At 39.7% G+C, this 24,581-nt stretch overlaps 1 protein-coding gene across 1 annotated transcript in view; it reads left to right on the top strand.

Moving 5' to 3' along the window:
- The window catches only part of LOC112617087 (polypeptide N-acetylgalactosaminyltransferase 5-like), a 54,427-nt gene that overhangs the window by 3,282 nt on the left and 26,564 nt on the right, over positions 1 to 24,581 (top strand). The window contains exon 2 of the mRNA XM_025373812.1: positions 23,109 to 23,275. Within this exon, the coding sequence (XP_025229597.1) occupies positions 23,109 to 23,275 (167 nt within the window). The remainder of the gene's footprint in view (positions 1 to 23,108; positions 23,276 to 24,581) is intronic.

The raw sequence follows: 24,581 nt of genomic DNA, 5'->3' as shown, positions 1-24,581 counted from the left end.
TTAGGTCAAGCACTGTGCCATTCACGCTTCTCACCCTGGTGATAATCACAGCCTTGAGGAGAACACAGACATACTCAAAGATGAGGAAACTGAGGCCCTGGGATGCTAGATTGCCTGTGGTCACAAAGCAAGTCATTGTAGATAAATGATTAAAATTCATGCTCAAAATTATGCTGCATTCTTCTCCATCTCTTGCCAATCTCCCCTCAAAAAGGATCCTAAAAATTATGTTGGCCCAGCTCTAATCTAAAGTCCTGTGTATCACAGGATTACACATGCCAGCTTTGAACAGAAAGTTCAGGGAAATGAAGTAGCTGTTAAAGCAGTTTCATTTTAACATGCCCTTATTGACCCAGCAGGCTGCTAGGGAGTCTGGGGAGGAATTAGACACTGCACAGAAGCACAAGCTCCAGTTCCAAACCAGAGAAAAGGCACATGTGTGGCGGGGTGAGGGTGCCCAAAGCAAGTAATAACAATGTTATCACCAGTGGGGCTCACTGAAGGCTCAGTGGCTCCCAGTGCTTTCTAGTTTCTATACTTTGGTCTGTAGAAGGTGAGCATTGCGGCCCAGGAAAGTTATAGTCAGTCTCTGTCCTCTGTCTTCTGAAGGAGGTTGTCCCAACTGTAGGAAAAACTGACACGTGTGCTTGAGAGGATGAGTCAGAGAGCATGTGGCCAGGCCTCCTCCCTCTTATCACATAACCCACCTTGGCTAAATATAGGCGTGTTCTCAAGCTGCCTGGCGGATGCTACGCTCCACTCAGGAGTCTACCACCAGGGATCCTGGACCTGGGGCCTCCCAAAGTATTTTTCAGTCCTTTTGTAGCCCTCTTCTTTGAAAGAGGATAAATCATTTTTTGTTCTTTTATCCAAACACCTTGACTATAAATATGTGTAAATTATGTATTCATGCAGATAAAGGTTAAAGAAAATACGATCAAAAAACATTTGATTCATCAGGTTGGCAAGATTTGGAGTGTTTTTTTTTTCTTTTTTTACTTTGGATTTATTTATTTTCAGCCTTGCTCAAAATGTGTTTGAGGTAGCTGCTTACAGGAACACACGCAATAAGATTTTTTAAGATGATAAGTTTTCAAAGTCAGCATAAGGGGAAATTGTTACAAAACAGAATAAGAAAATGAGTATGTGTGTGTGAAAGAGAGAGAGAAACAACTATAAGAACACAAGAGGGCTAGCTTAAAATTAGCTGAAGTAGCATCCTACTGCAACCTTTAAATTTTGAGAGTTTTGGAGACCTATTCTTTTTGACCTATTCATTTCCCCAAAATCCACTGTTATAGATGAATTAACACATAACTGGCATATCACTACTGCTCATTGAATACAGAATGCACCAAAAAATGTAAAAAACAACAACAACAACAAAAACCACACACACAGATTTGGTATAATCATTTAAATTCAACTTCCCCCAGTGAAGATAATAACTAGTCAGTAGTTAACATCATTTAAAGATGAATTAGCTGATGTGCTAGGGTGAGGTTACCATTAAGAAGTAGAGGACAGGCATGGTGGCTCACACCTGTAATCTCAGCACTTTGGGAGGCACGGTTGGAGAATCCCTTGAGCCCAGGAGTTTGAGATCAGCCTGGGCAATATAGTGAGACCTCATCACTACAAAAAGTTTAAAAATTACCCATGGGTGGTGGTGCATGCCTGTAGTCTCAGCCACTCAGGAGGCTGAGGTGGGAGGATCACTTGAGCCTGAGAGGTCGAGGTTGCAGTGAACCAAGATTGTGCCACTGCACAATAGCCTACGTGACAGAATAAGACCTTGTCGCAGAAAACAACAACAACAACAAAAGCAGAGGAGACAGGCAGGGATTTCCAGGACAAACTTCTCTTACTCTAGTTCTAAAATCAGATTCTCTTTTCCAAACCTACTCTTTCCTCCTTTTTCTCTTAAGTCCCAAAGGACCATTGCTAAAATGTTAAGATGCAATTTCATACCTCTTTTCTAAAGCACAAGAATTCCTTTCTGTTCTCAGGGTTACTCACACTGTCCTTTTCTGTCTGCCCATGTTTCTCCCCCTTGTGGTATAGCAATAGCACCCTGCACATGACATTTTCTCCAAGCTGGGCCCTCAGCATGAGAAAAGCTAATCTCTTTGCTCTTCTCCACCCATTATGGTTGTAACCATCCACTGAGGTTTACATTCACTGGTCCCTTCCCACCGCCTCCCTCCATCCTCACCATTCTCTTGCACACATTCTAATCCAACATTACTCAAAATTCAACTTCCCTCCACCTGGACCATGAGGTCGCTGTGACCTCTAAATTGCAATTACTCTTAGTGTACACAGGCATCCTAGTTACTGAAACACTCTTTACTGCGTCTGTTTTGTCTCCTTAGTGAAATTATAAGCTTCTGAAGGAAACTCTGTCTTTAACTTTATTTTGTACTCCTTTAGCACTGATCACAGTGCGTTGCATTCAGAAGCAACAGGTTTACACAGTATGAATTTAAAATTTGTTTCTCTGAATTTGTTTCTCTGAAACGATTTTTGAACATTGATACTACCTTGAAAATAATCAAAAGGTAGCAATTCAAATGAAACCTGCAACAAGTCTATTTATAAATTATTAATGACTTCTTAATTTTTCATTATGAATATATGGAATATATTAAAATCTGATTTAAGGCAAACACATTCTGTTTAACGCTATGATCTATTCATTAATTCATGTTTATTCCTTATTTTATATTTTTGTTATTGTTTTCGTTCTTAATTTTAATATTTTGGCTTTCAAGAGAGGAAAGCCTATTTTATTTACAAGAATGTTTTATGTCAGCATGTAAAATACAACTTCATTGTTGCCTAGAAATTTTGCCTATAAAATTTGCTTGAAATAAAATGCTTTTTTGACAGTTAAAGTTCCATATTTAATCTTTTTTTAATTAAAAGCTAATCTTTTCAGTTCTTGCTCCTAATGATTGAAGTTTGTTTCTGTCAGCAACAATCAACGCACATACACATACACATACACACACACACACATGCACACACATATGTAAACACAGGTTTTGCTAAAATGTGATCCTGTGCAGGGCAATTCTACTTGGAGAAGTCTGTCTTCTGGCCTGAAGCTATAGTTAAGATGGAACTCCAAAAATGAACTTATTTTAAGAGTGCACTTCCTGAATCTGAATTTAGAGAAAAATGACTCAAAGGAATTTTTGCTGCCAGCATTCAGTTTTTAAAGTACAATAAGAATTCTGGCGTGCTTGTCTGCCACTGCTGTGTCCTCATAATGTTACTCAATTGCTTAATTTAATGCTTTGCTTTCCCTACAAAACTCTGGCAAGCCCCTCAATAAAGCAATTAAAATGGGTCTTTATTCTCTTAGCCCAGAGCCAGGACTGTCAACCAATAATTTGATTCCTTCCTACACAGCTAAAGAAAGTTTTTTTTGGCACATTTGAAAAGCAAAAGATAGCACCATGCATTTGCCACAAACCAATCTAAATTACTGAGGGGAAAGAAAAACTTTCTGGAACCTTAATTTTGATCCTAGTAGGGTTAGAAACTATAACTGATGAGTTACTGGAGGAGGAAGGGGAGGAGCAGGAGGATACAGAAGAAAGAAAATAAAGTGATCAGGTATCCTCCCAAACTTTGAGCTTCTAAAAGTTTATCAGACTGAGAGAAAAAAAGAAACTTTAAAGTTAAATTAAATTTAAATTTTTAATTTTTACATGGGATACAAATCTTAATTGATGAAATGAACATGCTTTTGTGACTAATAGCGATTGGAGAATATTAATTAAAATTCATTGGAGAAGCTATGAGATCTCCTTGAGAAACTAATTGGAGGCAGGGAAAAAAAACCTCACAAGATGAATTCAAAAGGATTTACTTCCTGCTTTCACCTCTATGGGTAAAAGCAACGCAGTGGTGCCTTTTGAATAGTGTGTACGTGTTCATTTTTGTGGGCACGTGCGTGCATTTGTGAACATATGCATGTGTTTGTGTGTTAGGGCACAGTGCTCTATTTCACTCAAAAGTCATGTAGGAGATCAGGAAATAAAAAGGAAAACTTGTTAAAAAGTTCAGACTAGACTGTAACATAATGAAGGTGAAATATGGCCAAGGGACAATGAACTGGGCCTTTGAATACTTTTCTTTATCCCACTCTCCTTATAACAAAGGGAGTAACAAAGACAACAAAGATCAGAGGAAAAGAATGGAAAGCACAATTCTGCCTCTAGTTCAAAGACAAGAAAACAGCTAAACGGTGCCTAATGAATATAAAACTGAGAAATGTTAAAGCGAATTCCTGACTTTTCCTCCTAAATACTGTGAAAGCCCTAGAAACACTCCTGGGAGAGAGTAGTTAATAAATGCAGGAATTTGAAAGAAGTATACTTTTTCATATACTGAACACAGGGCCCAATTTAACCATCAGCATAATATATCAAACTCTTGCTGTAATATTGCCCTGGTACTCTTGGCCCTGAAAATAACTTCCTATTGGGCTTTTCTGGCTGATCCAATCAGAACGGAGCTTCTCAAGAGAGAAACAACTTTTTTGCTCAAGGTTCAGAAAATTCAGAGAAAATAGCAATGTTTAGAAGCTGTATTTTGCTGTTTGCTTTCGAAATGAAAGGAGCTTTTTAGAGTCTCCTGGAAAAACAGCTATATCATACCAAACTCACGTACCTTCTCAGTTGGCCTTGCTTCTAAAATGTTGATAATATGGACAAGTGTGAGAAGCAGCAATGTGAGGAAACTGTTTACAAAGGTCTTCACAACTTGCCTTCTCGTTTAATCCTTAAAACAATTCCTCAAGGTAGATACTATCATCATCCCGGCTTTACCTATAGAAAAACTGAGACTTACAGAGGAAGCTGAGGTTTCAGGTAACAGCAGATATTTCAGACAGTGGCAGTTCATTTCATTGCACATGATATTTGCTCATTGCCTATCAATCAGGAGCGGTGCACTATGCCGGGCAGTTGAGGCCTTTATCCTTCAGGCATATTATTTCATCTGATCCTTCTGGCCATGCCAGATTAGCAAAGTGTTACATCTCTTTATTAACAGATGAGAGAGGGAAAGAGAGCAAATGGTAATGTAACTTGCCCAAGGCCTCACAGCTCACAAGTGCCAAAGTTGGGACCCAACCTCTAGTTTTCTGATTCTTCCTCACTCAGTAATAATTCCACTGCACCAGTCTGGTTCCCTCTCCACCCCCAGCAACTCTCCCCATGTAGTGACCATCATCACCTGCACCTCTCCTCGACTTGCCAAGGCCCTATGCATAAAGGGGAATCCCTCCACTGCTCAGCTTCACACACAAAAGAAGTGCTTAGTTTTGTTTCAGTCAGTGATGTGTGTGTATGCATATATGTATGCATGTAGACTTACGTTTGCATGTGTGTGTGTATTCTAAGCAATCCTCATAGTAACACTATGAGATATTAACTTTCATATGTTTTACAGTTGAGAAGGGTGAGACTGTAAAAGAATAAATGATTTATCCACTGTCCCAGCAAGCTAATAGCAAATTTGGGATTCAAAAGAAAATTTCCCAATTTTTAATTCTTTCCACAGGTGACAGCTCCTCCTTCCTTTGTTTCCTTATAGTCATATGACTTTGGCAGAAATTAAAACACCTCTCTTCCTTATACATGGGTAAGAGATGCATGAGGGGAGTTAAGTTTGCATGACATGTACCTCATCAGAGAAAAAAATATAGAAAACCATTTCCTATACAGCACTAAGCAAAGGTGATTCTTTAAAACTGGGCCATAACACAGCCCTGCAGTGAACAAAGCTCTCAGGACTGCTACTGCGCAGTATGGCATCAGAGCATGGTCATAGACTTCAAGGCATGTACAGCAAAATGTGGTGCAGAAACACAGGGGACTATTGGGGAAAAGGAGATAAAAGGCTAAACCTGAACTGGGAGAGACAGAAATGTTTGAGCTGCAACCTGAAAGAGTAGAGAGTCAGAGAAATGGAGAAAACAGTAAAAAGGATGATCCATTGAGAAACTGAGGAAATCTGACATGGGTTGCAGGAGAGCAATGAGGATGTAAATGAGGCCATAGAAGTAAGTAGAGTCCAGATCACTCAGGACCTTGATCAAGTTCTTCTAAGGGCCAGTGGGAAATCATTAAGGGATTTAAAACCATAGAAATAACAATTTAATTTGCCTTTTCTCAGGGGACTTATGACCCAAAGGAAAGCACTTACAGGTAAATGCTAAAGTTGCATAGAAAACCACAGAATGTTAATACTAGGTGAAGATTTGAAAGTTATCTAATCTAGTCCTTTATGTTACAGAGAAGGCTCCAGGAGAAAAATGACTTGCCCAAGGTCATACACAGCAGGAAAGACAGAACATCCCCACCTAGTACTATTTCTGTCACATCACACCACCTCCTCCTCTTCTCCCTGCCATCCCAATTTCACTGTGACAGCTTCCTGCTCAAAATAGACTATTGTTGAAGTGGTGAATGTTGATGCTGGTGGCTTATATTTCTAAGCCTGAGTCCTGTCACTTTGATGACTCTACATTTACCACGGCAACCACGGCCGCAGTTGGCTAAGAACTTTGGAGTAGAAGTGATGAGTGTGACTTAAATTTTCTGAGTCAGTAGCCAGGTGATTTTGACTGAATGTCACGGATAGTCTACCCTAGAAAGAACAAAACATGAAAGTACAATTTTTATATCGCTGTACCGTCTTATCAGTGAGAGGGAAAGCGGCCCCAAACAATTCTAAGGTCTGGGAGAAAAGAATACAATTCCAGGCAGAGCTCTTCAGCTGTGTGCTCAATTCTCCTCCTGATGTTCCTGAGATACCAGCGCTTGGGGAGTGAAGGCCCCTGAAGGCTCACATCAAGGCAGTAGTTGAATTGCAAATAGAAGTTAAGAAAATATTCTCCTTGACCTTCTGTTCAAACCTGTGAAGCCTGAGACTTGACCCACATAGTACATCTTGACTGTCTCGGAATAAAATGAAAAATTCATAGAAATGAGAGAATGTTATCATTCTCTCAATCTTAGGATTTAAAACCTTCTCTATTTGATAGGCTACATTCAAATCAGGTTAGTGGCTCAGCATTCAGCACACAGAAGCCAGGAGGGTGGGACGCATCACTTTCTGGGTCTCTCGATAAATGATTGAGCACTTGACAGATTCAGATTAGAGGACTGCCTCAGAAAAGGGCAGTGTGCTCCGTCAAAATGTGTGTATTTGCATTATGGGTAATCATAGGTTCTCACATGAGTTTTTCAGCATGAAGCTTACAAAATATTTTTACATCCATTATCTCATCAAATCTTCATCACCGTTCTGTGATGAAGGCATTGTAATCTTCATCCTAAAAGTGAGGAAACTAAGGTTCTAGGAGCCTAACTCACTTGCCCATGGCCATAGGGCCAATAAATGCTAGAATGAACAGAAAACTTAGTCCCTCATCATCTTTCTCAAGTCCAGGGTCTTTCTGTCCACCACAGTAGTATGTCAGCTAAGTGTAGGATAGTGAAACTCCCCACATTAGAGGCCCCATTTGTTTTTAGAACTTGGATTGGCTACAGTAATCTAAGCATAGATTCCCCCCACACAAAACAGATTAGATTAATTTTTAAGTATAGCATGGGACCAGTAGACTCTAAATACCTAATCTGTTTAATAAATAGGCATATAGAATATAAATGTGATTTCCTAGCCTCAAAAAGGTTACAAACCTAGAAATATCTGGCATTCAAATTAGACTTTAGCAGCAATTCCTCCTCCCACAATATAGCAGAAATTAAGGGAAAATTGGAATAAAGGAAACTTGCTTGAATTAAGTTGGTGTAGGATAACTTGAAATGGTTTTTACAACCTCTGCCAACTAGATGACATAGTGTCTGTCCAGAATATTCTCCATTCTCCTCAAGCCCCTACCCTATTACAATAGCAAGTAACCTTCCTTCCAGTATGAAAGACTGGAGTAAGAGTTTAAAATGCGGAAAACTTTGCTGGGGTTTCCCACCGTTCCTTTGAATGAAACAAGCACACTAGTTTTTCTAGATACCCGGAAACATGTTTAATCTGTTTAGTAATGCAGGAGAACAGGCCTCTGCAAATGTTAGAGTGCCTTGACATGTCAGTGACCCCAAAGCAAGGCACACCCTGAAACTTTGTATTGGAAATATCTGGCATCTCTTTCTGTCATCCTATAATATTGCTTTTACCAGGCACTAATATGATCTGTACCATATAATCTTCCACAGAATTTTCTTCATTGTAATTCTTTAAACACATCTAAGATATATATTTGTCAACAATTGGCAGAGGTGCTACTTATTTGTTGGGATATTAGCACCTAGTGCAATCCCTCATGATCTACCCATGTAGAGTACTAATGGTGAAATTAAGGCACCATGACACATTGGGGGAATGGAGGATTAGATATTTGGTGATTAGAGGTGTCTTCCCCAAATCTCTCAAATTTCTGAGAGTTTTTCTTACCTCCAATTTCAGACTGTCTAGCAATTTTTAGAACTTCCTTCTAAAAAAGACAAAAACTCTACTAATTTAAAATATAGGAAGAGTCATTTGCATGAGCCTGCTTAGTTAACTCCTTCTCATACAATTCCTTTTGTCACTGGATGTTTCTAAGATCAACCAAATTTTAACCACAAAGCAACTCTCAGGACTTCACAGAGGGGCTTGTTGGTTTATGCAGAATTTGTGTAATTGACCCTTTCTTTTTAGAATTGATTAGATTTTTTTTCAGCACCAAATACCGTTAAAAAAAATTTAAGTGTGAAATGTGTGAAATAATTTCTCATTAATTTATATTCTAAAATTAGAGATGAGGAAGTCATAGGCCGTAGCTGTTTTCTTCTGTACCCTCCCTTTCACTCAGCTATTATACTTCTCTTAGCTTTACTTCCTCTTTCCCTGACCCAGAGCTCATCCCAGAATATTCAACCACCTTACACCAGTCCCCTCAAACCTCACTGCCCATTCTCTTTCTACTTCATGTGCTTTGATGTCCCTTAGACTCATATTAATCCAGCAATTTGCTTTATCTCTTCTTACACTCAGGCTGGCAGGCACTGGTGGAGCAAATCATATATTGAAATTTCATAAAATTTTGGCATCTCCAGTTTCAGAAAAGCGCTCACTGCCCATCTGAAATCCTAGCTAGCTGGCTAGTATTCTCTCCCATTGCCCATAGTATATGTCTAAAATATTCTCCATTCTCCTCAAGCCCCTAGCTTATTACATTAACAGATAACCTTTCCTCCAGTATGAGCTACGGCTATTTTCAACTTCTTATCCCATGTGCATAAATATATTTGTATACATTACCACCATTTTGTACTTTCTATCTCAAAGGGAAATATTTCTTCCACTATTTTGGCTTTAAATTTAAGCTCCATCTCATCTCCATCCATCCATTCATGCATTCAATACATATTTATCAAATATTTATTGTGTAATTGTGCTGGAAGCTTGTGGTACTGCAGTAGGCAAGGCAGATTTGTCCTGCCCTCAGAAAATTTTGGATGCAGAAGATAAGGAAATAAGATTGATAAATGAATGCTATGACAGAAACACAGGTGACTGAAATAGGGAATAATAAAAGAATACCTAAATTTTGAGAGGGTAGTCAGAGACGGCATCTCTGTGAAGGGAATATTTAAGATAGGAACTAAATGAACAGAAGCAGCCAGCCACGAAGATATGGGAAGGGTAGCAAAAATGCTAGAAGTTAAGCAAATAACAAAAGCTGCAGCATTCTTCAAGGAACTGAAAGAAGGCCAAGGTGGAGTGTGTGAGGGGAGAGTGGAATGACAGGCAGTTGGAAAGGTGGGCAGGGGTCCTATAAACTAAAGAATGTGGATTTTTTTTTTTTTTCCTTTTCACTTTGTCCCATAGAAATTGACTGAGGATTTTAGACAGGAGAGTGGTGTTGATCTGAAAAACTGTGGAAGTAGTGTCCCATTATGGGACTCCAGCAATAATCCTGGAGAAAGGGAATGGATGCTCAAGAGCCAGGGGAGGCAACTGTGGAGGTATAAAGATGTTAGAGTTGAGATATTTGTTGGCAATATACAGAATAGAAGTTGATGGATTGATTATATTTACAGTCAGGAAGAGCGTGAATTCTAGACGAGAATCCATATTTCTGCAGCAAGGAGGATGGTGATGCCATTATGAGGGAAATGCAAAGGAGCTGGTTGGATTGAGTGGGGTGAAGTCAAGGTTTCTGTTTCAGACACATTATGAGTGAGATGCCTGTGAGACATGCAGAGGAGATGTTCAAAAGTTGTTTAGATGTAAGGTAAATCTGCAATTCAGATGGGAAAGCTGACCTGGATATAAACTAGGAAGATATTATCACACTTAAAACTGTGGGCATGATGGGCTCATACAGTCATATCATACATAGAAGAAAACAAAGCCCCAGACCCAGCTCTGAGAATCTTGTGTTTGTTAAGAGGAAAGGAAAGCTGAGAAGGAAACTGAAGGTGAAAAGCCAGTGAGTGATGGGTGAAAACTAGGAGAGTGTAGTGTCTCATGGGACAAAAAATTTAAAAATGGACAGTGGCCAAAAGAAACTAGACTTGTTAATTGCATCAACTGCCACTGTAAGGTGGGTTAACATAAGGAGACCTTGCTTTATTGATAATCCTATCAATTACTGATTTTTTTTCAACTCTTAGTTCTATCTGTACCTTCTCTGATGCTCATAAAAATGATTCTGTCCATTTCTACTCAAGAGAGGAAGGGAGAACAGGGATGACAAATTTTCCTTGTATCCCACCTATCTACCCTCCTATGTCTTTCTTTTCTAGGTTTTCTCCCAAAATTGTCTGCAAAATACTATCCTTTCCCACATTCACGTTTTACTCCTTTTTTAAATAATTTCAACATTTTAGATTCAGGAAGTGCATGTGCAGGTTTGTTACAGGGGTATAATGCGTTCTGCTGAGGTTTAGGATTACAAATGATTCTGTCACCCAGGTACTGAGCATAGTACCCAACAATCAGTTATTCAACCTTTGCCCCTCCTTCCTTACCCTCTCTAGTAGACCCCAGTGCCTATCGTTGCCATCTTTATGTCTATGAGTACCCAGTGCTTAGCTCCCACTTATAAGTGAGAACATGTGATATTTGGTTTTCTAGTCCTCTGTTAATTTGCTAAGGATAATGTCCTCCAGCTGCATTCATATTGCTGCTAAGGAAATGATTTTATTCTTTTTTATGGCTTCATAGGATTCCATGGTATATATGTATCATATTTTCTTTATCCAATCCACCATTGAGGGGCACCTAGGTTGATTACATGTCTTTGCTATTGTGAATAGTGCTGAATTGTTTTGGTAGAACAACTTATTTTCATTTGGATATATACCTAGTAATTAGAATGCTTGCTCAAATGGTAGTTCTATGTTAAGTTCTTTGAGGTATCTCCAAACTGCCTTGTACAGTGCATAAAGTAATTGGTAGGAACTACATTCCTACCAACAGTATGGAAGTGTATAAGCATTCTCTTTTCTTCACAGCCTTGCCAGCAACAGTTGTTTTCTGACTTTTTAACAACTGCCATTCTAAGTGGTATGAGATGGTGTTTCATTGTTCATTTACCTTTTACTTTGTAGTTCATTGTGCTCTCGCCCCACCAATCTCTCGTTGGGAAACTTTAGTCTCATCACTCTGGTCTTTAATGTTCACCACAAGAGATTCTGAGAATTAGAATCTTATTTTGGAGATGTTTCCTCTTTTGCCTTATGAAAAACATTTCAGAGTTTAAAGTCTGTCCAGTTCCAAAATTGTCCCTTAATTGTTGGAATTGTTGGTAATCATGCAACCAAATAGACCAATTTTTTATGTACTTCTTGGAAGCTCCTCAATTTATATTCTTTCTTCTTTTTTTTTCTAATTATCTTTCTTTTCTAAAATTGAGTTTCAATACAATAGTTCATAATTTGGTATCACCAATTAACACTTTCATGGACTTCAATGTGCAAACTCCTAAAACTACAAAGAAGCTTCAAATTTAGAGAAAAAAAAACAGCATGACTAACAATTCTGTAAATTCAAAATAAACCTACCTTTTGTTGAGGGGTAGAGAAACCATTTTAAATTTTTATTTGAAAACAGCACATTTCTTGCTTTTTGTTTGTTTGTTTTGTTTTTGTTTTTGAGACAGAATTTCACTCTTGTTGCCAAGGCTGGAGTGCAATGGCACGATCTCAGCTCACTGTACCCTCTGCCCCGCTGGCTTCAAGCAATTCTCCTGCCTTAGCCTCCCGGGTAGCTGGGATTACAGGTGCCTGCCACGATTCCTGGGTAATTTTTTGTATTTTTTTTTTTTTTTTGTACTTTAAGTTGTAGGGTACATGTGTCCAATGTGCAGGTTTATGTTGGTTTGCTGCACCCCTCAACTCGTCATTTACATTAGGTGTTTCTCCTAATGCTATCCCTACTCCAGCCCCCCACCCCACAACAGAGCGCAGTGTGTGATGTTCCCTGCCCTGTGTCCAAGTGTTCTCATTGTTCAATTCCTACCTATGAATGAGAATATGTGGTGTTTGGATTTTTGTCCTTGCGATAGTTTGCTGAGAATGATGGTTTCCAGCTTCATCCATGTCCCTGCAAAGGACATGAACTCATCCTTTTTTTAAGGCTGCATAGTATTCCATGGTGTATATGTGCCACATTTTCTTAATCCAGTCTATCATTGATGGACATTTGGGTTGGTTCCAAGTCTTTACTATCGTTAATAGTGCCACAATAAACATACGTGTGCATGTGTCTTTATAGTAGCATGATTTATAATCCTTTGGGTATATAGCTGGTAATGGGATCACTGGGTCAAATGGTATTTCTAGTTCTAGATCCTTGAGGACTTGCCACACTGTCTTCCACACTGGTTGAACTAATTTACACTCCCACCAACAATGTAAAAGCGTTCCTATTTGTCCACATCCTCTCCAGCATCTGTTATTTCCTGACTTTTTAATGATCATCATTCTAACTGGCGTGAGATGGTATCTCTTGTGGTTTTGATTTGCATTTCTCTGATGACCAGTGCTGATGAATATTTTTTCATGTGTCTGTTGGCTGCATAAACATCTTCTTTGGAGAAGTGTCTGTTCATATCCTTTGCCCACTTTTTGATGGGGTTGTTTTTTTTCTTGTAAGTTTGTTTGAGCTATTTGAAGATTCTGGATATGAGTCCTTTGTCAGATGGGTAGATTGCAAAAATTTTCTCCCATTCTGTAAGTTGCATGTTCACTCTGATGGTAGTTTCTTTTGCCAGGCAGAAGCTCTTTAGTTTAATTAGATCCCATTTGTCTATTTTGACTTTTGTTGCCATTGCTTTTGTGTTTTAGTCATTAAGTCCTTGTCCATGCCTATGTCCTGAATGGTATTGCCTAGGTTTTCTTCTAGGATTTTTATGGTTTTAGGTCTAACATTTAAGTCTTTAATCCATCTTGAATTAATTTTTGTATAAGGTGTAAGGAAGGGATCCAGTTTCAGCTTTCTACATATGGCTCGCCAGTTTTCCCAGCACCATTTATTAAATAGGGAATTCTTTCCCCATTTCTTGTTTTTGTCAGGTTTGTTGAAGATCAGATGGTTGTAGATGTGTGATGTTATTTCTGAGGCCTCTGTTCTTTTCCATTGGTCTATGTATCTGTTTTGGTGCCAGTTCCATGCTGTTTTGGTTACTGTGGCCTTGTAGTATAGTTTGAAGTCAGGTAGCATGATGCCTCCAGCTTTGTTCTTTTTGCTTAGGAGTGTCTTGGCAATGTGGGCTCTTTTTTGGTTCCATATGGACTTTAAAGGAGTTTTTTCCAATTCTGTGAAGAAAGTCATAGGTTGCTTGATGGGGACGGCATTGAATCTATAAATTACCTTGGACAGTATGGCCATTTTCACTATTTTGATTCTTCCTATCCATGAGTATGGAATGTTCTTGCATTTGTTTGTGTCCTCTTTTATTTCATTGAGCAGTGGTTTGTATTTCTCCTTGAAGAGGTTCTCCACATCCCTTGTAAGTTGGATTCCTAGGTATTTTATTCTCTTTGTAGCAATTGTGAATGGGAGTTCACTCATGATTTGGCTCTCTGTTATTCCTGTATAGGAATTTGATTCTCTGTTATTCGTGTATAAGAATGCTTGTGATTTCTACACATTGATTTTGTATCCTGAGACTTTGCTAAAGTTGCTGATAAGCTTAAGGAGATTTTGGGCTGAGGTGAGGGGGTTTTTTAAATATACAATCATGTCATCTGCAAACAGGGACAATTTGACTTCCTCTTTTCCTAATTGAATACCCTTTATTTCTTTCTCTTGCCTGATTGCCATGGCCAGAATTTCCAACACTATGTTGAATAGGAATGGTGAGAGAGAGCATCCTTGTCTTGTGCCAGTTTTCAAAGGGAATGATTCCAGTTTTTACCAATTCAGTATGATATTGGCTGTGGGATTGTCATAAATAACTCTTATTATTTTGAGATACATTCCATCAATACCTAGTTTATTAAGAGATTTTAGCATGAAGGGCTGCTGAATTTTGTTGAAGGCCTTTTCTGCATCTATTGAGATAATCAGGTGGTTTTTGTCTTTGGTTCTGTTTATATGATGGATTACATTTATTTATTTGTGTATGTTGAACTAGCCTTGCATCCCAGGGGTGAAGCTGACCTGATCATCGTGGATAAGCTTTTTGATGTGCTGCTGGATTCTGGTTTGCCAGTATTTTATTGAGGATTTTTGCATCGATGTTCATCAGGGATATTGGTCTAACATTCTCTTTTTTTGTTGTGTCTCTGCCAGGCTTTGATATCAGGATGATGCTGGCCCCATAAAATGAGTTAGGGAAGATTCCCGCTTTTTGTATTGATTGGAACAGTTTGAGAAGGAATGGTACCACCTCCTCTTTGTACCTCTGGTAGAATTTGACTGTGAATCTGTCTGGTCCTGGATTTTTTTGTTTGGTAGGCTATTAATTATTGCCTCAATTTCAGAGCCTGTTATTGATCTATTCAGAGATTCAACTTCTTCCTGGTTTAGTCTTGGGAGGGTGTATGTGTCTAGGAATTTATCCATTTCTTCTAGATTTTCTAGTTTATTTGAGTAGAGGTGTTTATAGTGTTCTCTGACAGTAGTTTGTATTTCTGTGGTATCAGTGGTGACATCATTTTTTATTGTGTCTATTTGATTCTTCTCTCTTTTATTCTTTATTAGTCTTGCTAGCAGTCTATCAAGTTTGTTGATCTTTTCAAAAAACCCGCTCCTGGACTCATTGATTTTTTGAAGGGTTTTTTGTGTCTCTAGCTCTTTTAGCTCTCCTCTGATCTTAGTAATTTCTTGCCTTCTGCTAGCTTTTGAATGTGTTTGCTCTTGCTTCTCTAGTTCTTTTAATTGTGATGTTAGGGTGTTGATTTTAGATCTTTCCTGCTTTCTCTTGTGGGCATTTAGTGTTACAAATTTCCCTCTACACACTGCTTTAAATGTGTCCCAGAGATTCTGGTATGTTGTGTCTTTGCTCTCACTGGTTTCAAAGAACATCTTTATTTCTGCCTTCATTTCGTTATTTACTCAGTAGTCATTCAGGAGCAGGTTGTTCAGTTTCCACGTAGTTGTGTGGTTTTTAGTAAATTCCTTAATCCTGAGTTCTAATTTGATTGCACTGTGTTCTGAGAGACAGTTTGTTGTGATTTCTGTTATTTTACATTTGTTGAGGAGTGCTTTACTTTCAATTATGTGGTCAATTTTAGAATAAGTGTGATGCTGTGCTATGAAGAATGAATATTCTGTTGATTTGGGGTGGAGAATTCTGTAGATGTCTATTTGGTCTGCTTGGTGCAGAGCTGAGTTCAAGTCCTGGATATCCCTTTTAACCTTCTGTCTCGTTGATCTGTCTAATATTGACAGTGGGGTGTCAAAGTCTCCCATTATTATTGTGTGGGAGTCTAAGTCTCTTTGTAGGTCTCTAAGGACTTGCTTTATGAATCTGGGTACTCCTCTATTGGGTGCACATATATTTAGGATAGTTAGCTCTTCTTCTTGAATTGATTCCTTTACCATTATGTAATGGCCTTCTTTGTCTCTTTTGATCTTTGTTGGTTTAAAGTCTGCTTTATCAGAGACTAGGATTGCAACCCCTGCTTTTTTTTGCTTTCCATTTGCTTGGTAGATCTGCCTCTATCCCTTTATTTTGAGCCTATGTGTGTCTCTGCACATGAGATGGGTCTCCTGAATACAGCACACTGATGGGTATTGATTCTATCCAATTTGCCAGTCTGTGTATTTTCACTGGGGCATTTAGCCCATTTACACTTAAGGTTAATATTGTTATGTTTGAATTTGATCCTGTCATGATGTTAGCTGGTTATTTTGCCCATTAATTGATGCAGTTTCTTCATAGCATCAATGGTCTTTACAATTTGGCCTGTTTTTGCAGTGGCTGGTATGGGTTGTTTCTTTCCATGTTGATTGCTTCCTTCAAGAGCTCTTGTAAGGCAGGCCTGGTGTTGACAAAATCTCTCAGCATTTGCTTGTCTGTAAAGGATTTCATTTCTCCTTCACTCATGAAGCTTAGTTTGGCTGTATATGAAATTCTGGGTTGAAAATTCTTTTCTTTCAGAATGTTGAATATTGGACCCCACTCTCTTCTGGCTTGTAGAGTTTCTGCCAAAAAATCTGCTGTTAGTCCTATGAGTTTCCCTTTGTGGGTAACACGACCTTTCTCTCTGGCTGCCCTTAACATTTTTCCTTCACTTCAACCTTGGTGAATCTGACAATTATTTATCTTGGGGTTGCTCTTCTCAAGGAGTATCTTTGTGGTGTTCTCTGTATTTCCTGAATTTGAATGTTGGCCTGCCTTGCTAGGTTGGGGACGTTCTCCTGGATAATATCTTGAAGGGTGTTTTCCAACTTGGTTCCATTCTCCCCATCACTTTCAGGTACACCAGTCAGATGTAGATTTGGTCTTTTCACATAGTCCCATATTTCTTGTAGGATTTGTTCATTTCTTTTTACTCTTTTTTCTCTAAACTTCTCTTCTCACTTCATTTCATTCATTTGATATTCAATCACTGATACTCTTTCTTCCACTTGATTGAATCGGCTATTGAAGCTTGTGCATGCATCACAAAGTTCTCTTGCCCATCAGGTTTTCAGCTCCATCGGGTCATTTAATGTCTTCTCTACACTGTTCTAGTTAGCGATTCATCTAGCCTTTCTTCAAGGTTTTTACTTCCTTGTGATGGGTTTGAACATGCTCCTTTAGCTCAGTGAAGTTTGTTATTACTGACCTTCTGAAGCCTACTTCTATCAACTTGTCCAAGTCATTCTCCATCCAGCTTTGTTCCATTGCTGGCAAGGAACTGCAATCCTTTGGAGAAGAGGTACTCTGATTTTTACAGTTTTCAGCTTTTCTGCCCTGCTTTCTCCCCATCTTTGTGGTTTTATCTACCTTTGGTCTTTGATGTTGATGACCTACAGATGGGGTTTTAGTGTAGATGTCCTTTTTGTTGATGTTGATGGTATTCCTTTCTGTTTGTTAGTTTTCCTTCTAACAGTCAGGTCCCTCAGCTGCAGATCTGTTAGAGTTTGCTGGAGGTCCACTCCAGACCCTGTTTGACTGGGTATCACCAGTGGAGGCTACAGAACAGCAAATATTGCTGCTTGGTCCTTCCGCTGGAAGCTTCGTCCCAGAGGGACACCCACCTATATGAGGTGTCTCCCAGTTAGGCTATACAGGGATCAGGGACCCACTTGCGGAGGCAGTCTGTCCATTTTCAGAGCTCAAATGTTGTGCTGGGAGAATCACTGCTCTTTTCAGAGCTGTCAGATAGGGATGTTTAAGTGTGCAGAAGTTGTCTGCTGCCTTTTGTTCACCTATGCCCTGCTCACAAAGGTGGAGTCTACAGAGGCAGTAGGCCTTGCTGAGCTGCAGTGGGCTCCGCCCAGTTTGAGTTTCCCGACTGCTTTGTTTACCTACGCAAGCCTCAGCAATGGTGGACGTCCCTCCCCTAGCTAGGCTGCTGCCTCCCAGTTTGATCTCATACTGCTGCACTAGCAGTGAGCAAGGCTCCGTGGGTGTGGGACCCACCGAGCCAGACACAGGAGAGAATCTCCTGGTCTGCCTGTTGCTAAGACAGTGGGAAAAGCACAGTATTTGGGCGAAAGTGTCCCATTTTTTCAGGTACAATCTGTCACAGCTTCCCTTGGCTAAGAAAGGGAAATCCCCAGACTCCTTGTGCTTCCCGGGTAAGGCAATGCTCCACCCTGCTTCAGCTCACCCTCCGTGGGCTGCACCCACTGTCCAACCAGCCCCAGTGAGATGAACCAGGTACCTCAGTTGGAAATGCAGGAATCACCCGTCTTCTGTGTCAATCACTCTGGGAGCTGCAGACCAGAGCTCTTCCTACTTGGCCATCTTGGAGCAGACCTCAATTTTTTGTATTTTTTAGTAGAGACGGAGTTTCTCCATGTTGGTTGGGCTGGTCTCGAACTCCTGACCTCAAGTGATCCACCTGCCTTGGCCTCCCAAAGTGCTGGGATTACAGGCATGAGCTACCTCACCCAGCCTATTTCTTGCCTTAACTCAATAAGCCCTTGTGTCAGGCTAAAAGACATGGTTCTCCAAAACTATATTTACTTCCTAATTGTCAGAACCTGTGATTGTTACCTCACCTGGAAAAAGAGTAAATATTACCTTCTGAAGCAAGAGATGTGATGAAGGATCTTGAGAGGAGACATTTACCCTGAATTACCCAGATAGGCCCCAAATGCCCTAAATCACATGTATAAACACTTTTATAAAAAAGAGAGCCAGCCAGAGGTTTCACCCAGAGAGAGACAGAGGAGAAAGTGATGTGAAGACAGAGAGAGAGATTTGAGTGATGTAACAAGTCAAGGATTGCCAGCAGAAACTGAAAGAGGCAAGGAACTAAATCTCCCCTACAGCTTGTGGAGGGAGTGAGGCCCCATTGACATCTTGGTTTTAGAATTCTGGCCCCCAGAAATGTGACAGAATATGTTACCAAGTTTGTGGTAATTTGTCATGGTAGTCAGAAGAAACTAATATAAATTTGGTATCAAGGAGTGAGGTGCTGCTATAACAAATACCCCAAAATACAGAAGTATCATCCAAGGAATGTCCAAGTTATATGGTTTGGATGTTTGTCCCCTTCAAATCTCATGTTGAAATGTGACCTCCAGTGTTGGAGGTGAGACTTGGTGGGAGGTATTGGATCACAGAGGCAGATCTGTAATGAATGACTTAGTGCCATCCTCTTGGTGATATGTGAGTTCTCCTTCAGTTCACACAAGATTTGGTTGTTTAAAAGGGTGGGAGACCTCACCTTGCTGTCTCTTGCTTGCTCTGTCATGTGACATGCCTGCTCCCGCTTTGTCTTCTGCCATGGGTAAAAGCTCCCTGAGGCTTCACTGGGAGCTGAGCACATGCCAGAGCCATGCTTCCTGTACAGCCTGCAGAACTGTGAGCCAATTAAACCTCTTTTCTTTGTAAATTAGCTAGTCTCAGGTATTTCTTTTTTTTTTTTTTTTATAGATGGAGTCTCACTCTGTCACCCAGGCTAGAGTGCAGTGGTGTGATCTCAGCTCACTACACACTACAACCTCCACCTCCAGCGTTCAAATAATTCTCCCTGCCTCAGCCTCCCAAATAGCTGGGATTACAGGCACCTGCTACCATGCCCGGCTAATATTTGTATTTTTAGTAGATACTGGATTTCACCATGTTGGCCACGCTGGTCTCGAACTCCTGACCTCAAGTGATCTGCCTGCCTCGGCCTCCCAAATTGCTGGGATTACAGGTACCTGGCCAGGTGGATTTCTTTAGAGCAACACAAAAATGGCCTAATACACCAAGGAATTAGGTAATAGGTAGAGGCTGGAAGAATTCTGTGAAGCATCACAGAAAAAACCTAGAATGCCCTGAAGTCACTGGTGGTAGAAATATGGATATCAAGTATGCTGTTGGTGAGGGCTCAGAAGGAAGTGAGTGGCACAGTAGAGAAAGCTTCTATCAAGATTGTGCCATTGCACTCCTGCCTGGGCAACAGAGCAAGACTCTGTTTCAGAAAAAAATAGAAAGCAAGCTTCTATCAGTCGTCTTTGAAAATATGTATGCTATCTTGAGCAGAATGTTGGCAAAAATATGAGCACTGTAAGTACTTCTGGTACAGGCTTAGAAGGAAATACAGAGCACATGATTGAGAAATGGAGGAAAAATGATCCGTGTTACATAGTGGCAGTGAGCTTGGCTTAATTGTGTCCTATAGTCATGTGAAAATTAGCAGAACTTGTCAATGATTAACTCGGATATTTAGCTGAGGAGAGTACCAAGCAAAATGTTGAGGATGCGGACTGTTATCTTCTTTCTGTTCAGAGTAAAAATGTGAGAGAAAATAGATACATTCAGGAAGGAACTGTTAAGCAGAATTTTCAGTAATTTGTTATGGTAACCAAAGTAAACTGATAAAGCTCTTAAGTGAAGAGAGGAATATCTTCTCATATTATTCAGAAATGCCAATGCATGGATCCTTTGTGTAGACTAGTATTAGTTTAGACAGTCTGCTATTTTAAGTTAGCATTAGATACCTGATCACTACATCAAGATACTGAATCAAAATGTGTTATTTTAATTCTATGTCACTTGAACATTTAGGACATGCTTCTATCAGCCCTCAATTTATTTTTTTTAATATTAGCCTCAAATAATAAGAATAAATTAACTTTATTTTGAGCTCAAGTTTTTTTTTTTTGTTTTGTTTTTTTTTGTTTTTTTTTGGGGACAGAGTCTAGCTCTGTCGCCCAGGCTGGAGTGCAGTGGCCGGATCTCTGCTCACTGCAAGCTCCGCCTCCCGGGTTTACGCCATTCTCCTGCCTCAGCCTCCCGAGTAGCTGGGACTACAGGGGCCCGCCACCTCGCCTGGCTAGTTTTTTGTATTTTTTAGTAGAGACGGGGTTTCACCGTGTTAGCCAGGATGGTCTCGATCTCCTGACCTCGTGATCCGCCCGTCTCGGCCTCCCAAAGTGCTGGGATTACAGGCTTGAGCCACCGCGCCCGGCGAGCTCAAGTTCTTAAACTCACCAATCAATGATTTGTGAGTCGTTCTTTTGTTTGTTGGTTGGTTGGTTTCTTTGCATTTTGTTTTATTTGTTTGTATTTTAAGACATGGATTCTTGGGCCCTCTGCAAACCTTGTACATTGATTTTCTGGTGCTGAGGATTGGATATTTATATTTTTCTAAGGCTTTGTCAATTGTTATGATAAACAACCATTTAGGAAACCATTGATATTATGAAGCATAGCTGGATTTGTCTACCATTTCTTAAGTACTCCCTATGTGTCAGATATATATTAGATGAGCTTTACATAATATTTATATGTAATCTTACAGGTACATGTTTAATTTCAGCTTTGTAGTTGGCAAATTGAGGTTCAAAGAAGTAGTAAAGCTGTTCCAAATCCGTAATTAGAAAAACTGATATTTGAGCACATATCTATTTCCAAAACCCATTCTCCTACAGAAAAACCAGCAGTAAAGTGAAAACATTATTTGTTCACATTTCCTTATATATCCTTTCTAGGTGGATGATGTGCGTAAGTCATTTAACTTCCCAAGATTTAGTTTGCTCTATTTGAAGAAGTGTATAATAATATGTATCTCAAGCAGTTGTCATGAAGACCGAATTCAATTATGTACAGAATAGCACTCTGGCAACACTAGAGTGCCATGCAAATGTGATTTGCTTTACTATGGTTTTTGCTCTTACCTATTTTTATTTATGGAATAAGTAAAGTGTAACCATGTTATTTGGCAGAAGTGCCAGCTCTCACAAAATGCTACATCTACTGCCAGCTGCTTCTATTCTTGTGGATCTAAGGCTTCCTCAATGGTTACTTTTGGAGCCAGACTGGATCAGTGTTCATATCCCCGCTCTGCCATTTACTAACAGTAGAATCATGGACTAGTCTTTCCATGATTTTGATTATTCACCAATAGAAAGAGAAAGAGATGCTGGTAATTTGAGGTCGACATTGAAATAATATGGAATGCTTATAATGTTTATGATCATCATCATTAATGATCACATTACTGACAGTAGCTGTGTTAGTAAGATGGCAAATACATTTTGTGAGGTTCCACTAGACACTGCCTATGAAGAGTGGCACAGGCAGGGGGTGAAAGAATGCCAGCAGTGAGGCAGTGTATTCCGCAGGGCATGGGAAAAAACCCAGGCCAGTTGCAACCCGCGTGAATACTAACTCCCACTGTAGCCTGGATTGCATTCCAGCAAAATGGTTTTTCAACTGTGGCTATTCTGTAGCAGAGTGTCAGCAAGGGAGCCCCAGACAGGGAAGCTGAAAAGAGTTTAATTATTTAGCACATATATATTATGCCATAAGTACATACACAAGCAAAATGGGAGAAAAGAATAGATGCCGTGGCACTTGGCAGATGACCAGTTGGAAAGGCAATCATAAACTACTTGGGAACATTAAATAAGTCAGAATGCTATCTTCTAACATATAAACTAGTAATGATAGCAGTAACTACCATTTCATAAATTCCTGTGCCAGGAACCCTGCTAGGCTTTGTATGTACATTATCACTAGGCTACAAAACTCTATTGAATAAGAACCATTTATTACCTCATTCTACAGACGAGGAAATTGAGGCACAGAGAAGTTAAAGAAGGCATTAATGGTTAAAGACCTGAGAAATATTGGCCATGAGATTTAAAATAGAGTCTAACTATCTGTAAAGCCCATGTCCTTTCCACCGCAGTGTGATGTCTCCATGGAACATTCTCATGTCTTGCATCTCTTGTCCTTTTACAACAACCACTGTTACAGGTAATCCTTCTGCTTTTTTATTTTGCATGTACCCCTCCTCAAGAAAAGGTACATGATAAATAATAAAATCATCATTGGTATATATAAATAGATGATTGATAGACCAGACAGATCGATGACAGACTGTGTATGTATATGCACACCATCACACTCTGTGACTTTTAAAACTATCTTGTGGATCTCCTTAGCACATCTCTTGTGCTCTGCTTATATTCCGGCCCAGATGTACAGAGCATCTAGTTCACAATAACCTCCCAACCACCAGTGTCATCATGTGCTTTGTGGATGAAGTGTGGTCCACTCTCCTGAGATCTGTTCACAGTGTCCTCAATCGCTCTCCTCCGTACCTCATCAAGGAGATTCTGCTGGTAGATGACTTCAGCACCAAAGGTAAGAAAACCACTCGGGCTATCTCTTGAAATTTCAAAGTTTGGTGGAAGCAAAGTTTGGTAGCAGTTTGGATGGCAAAATTACAAGATAATTTGATGAAGCATAAACATTGTACAAATGCATTGTTTTACGTGGAGCCTCAGAGACATAAGTCTAAGCATCTGTGGACATTAAAAGTCATCTGGAGCTCTAATCAGTTAGTTGTCTCAGTTGTAACTCTCCTACCATGTTAGAATGATCTTCTAACTATGGCTCCTTGGAGATGGGTACTTTGAAGTACTGGAGTTTAGATGTCCTCTACAATTGCATAAATCCCTTTTAATGGAATCACAATTAAAGGGAGGCCTTGCCTACTGGTAATAACTAGAGTTACAGTTGGACTTTATGGAAGGCAAAGAAATTGAGGTCTTATGGCTTCTTCCTTGAGAGCAAGGCATATGATGTGTTCAGTTAAGTGTTAAGAAGACAAATTGCCAATAGGACAAGAGAGATGAGGTGATTCCAATAAAGTTCAAAAGAAGAATCCACCACAGCCTTTACATTCATTTTTGTTTATTACAGTGAAGAATCTCACTCTTTAGGTTGTCAAATAACTTGTGTATGTAGGTGGTCTGACAGCCACATTACAAATTCCCAAAATGGAACCCATTTTTCAGAAAAGTTTAGAAAATAGCAAAGACTTGGCAATGCTAATATACTTAGCCTTAAGCTAAGTCTTAGCCTTGAGCTGTGACCACAGCAACATGGGAAGTTTCTTTAGCTTCACAGTTTCTACCATAATCACATTGAGCTCAAGAAACTGTGGGATGACAGAGAAAAACTGGCTGAAAACATAAAACGTGGCCTTGAAAGCATAAACAAAAATAGCACCCAATTAGAAAGTAGATAAGAGTCCCTCCATGAGGGGTAGGTCCAGATTCTGTGGGACCTGAAGCTTATTCAGTTTTCAGGGTCCTAAGAAAAACTTTCTTAGAAAGTTTTCTGGAAGCCATTCCGACCTAGGATAGCTGTCAATAGCTTAATTACACACAGAAGTGACTATAAGTCACATAAACATGGCTCATAAAGCCCCCAGAAAACTGTTCCTTTAGCTGGATCCCTCCATAGCCATCTAATAAGAGAGAAAAGGTGTAATGGAAGGGGATGTCAGAGTAGGAAATGAAAGGGTCTTATTTGCACACATTGTTTAGCCTCTTCCTTGGGTCATGGAAAGGGCTTTTGCAAGAGGTGGGGTTGAGAGTAGAAGCAGAATTGTGCAGAAGCCTGAGCTACATTTATTTTAAGGCAAATATTCCCCTACCTTGAC

Source organism: Theropithecus gelada, unplaced genomic scaffold, assembly GCF_003255815.1.
Source record: "Theropithecus gelada isolate Dixy unplaced genomic scaffold, Tgel_1.0 HiC_scaffold_15876, whole genome shotgun sequence".
Taxonomy (NCBI): domain Eukaryota; kingdom Metazoa; phylum Chordata; class Mammalia; order Primates; family Cercopithecidae; genus Theropithecus; species Theropithecus gelada.
Note: the sequence above shows the minus strand (reverse complement) of the source record. Positions and strands in the feature narration are given on the sequence as shown.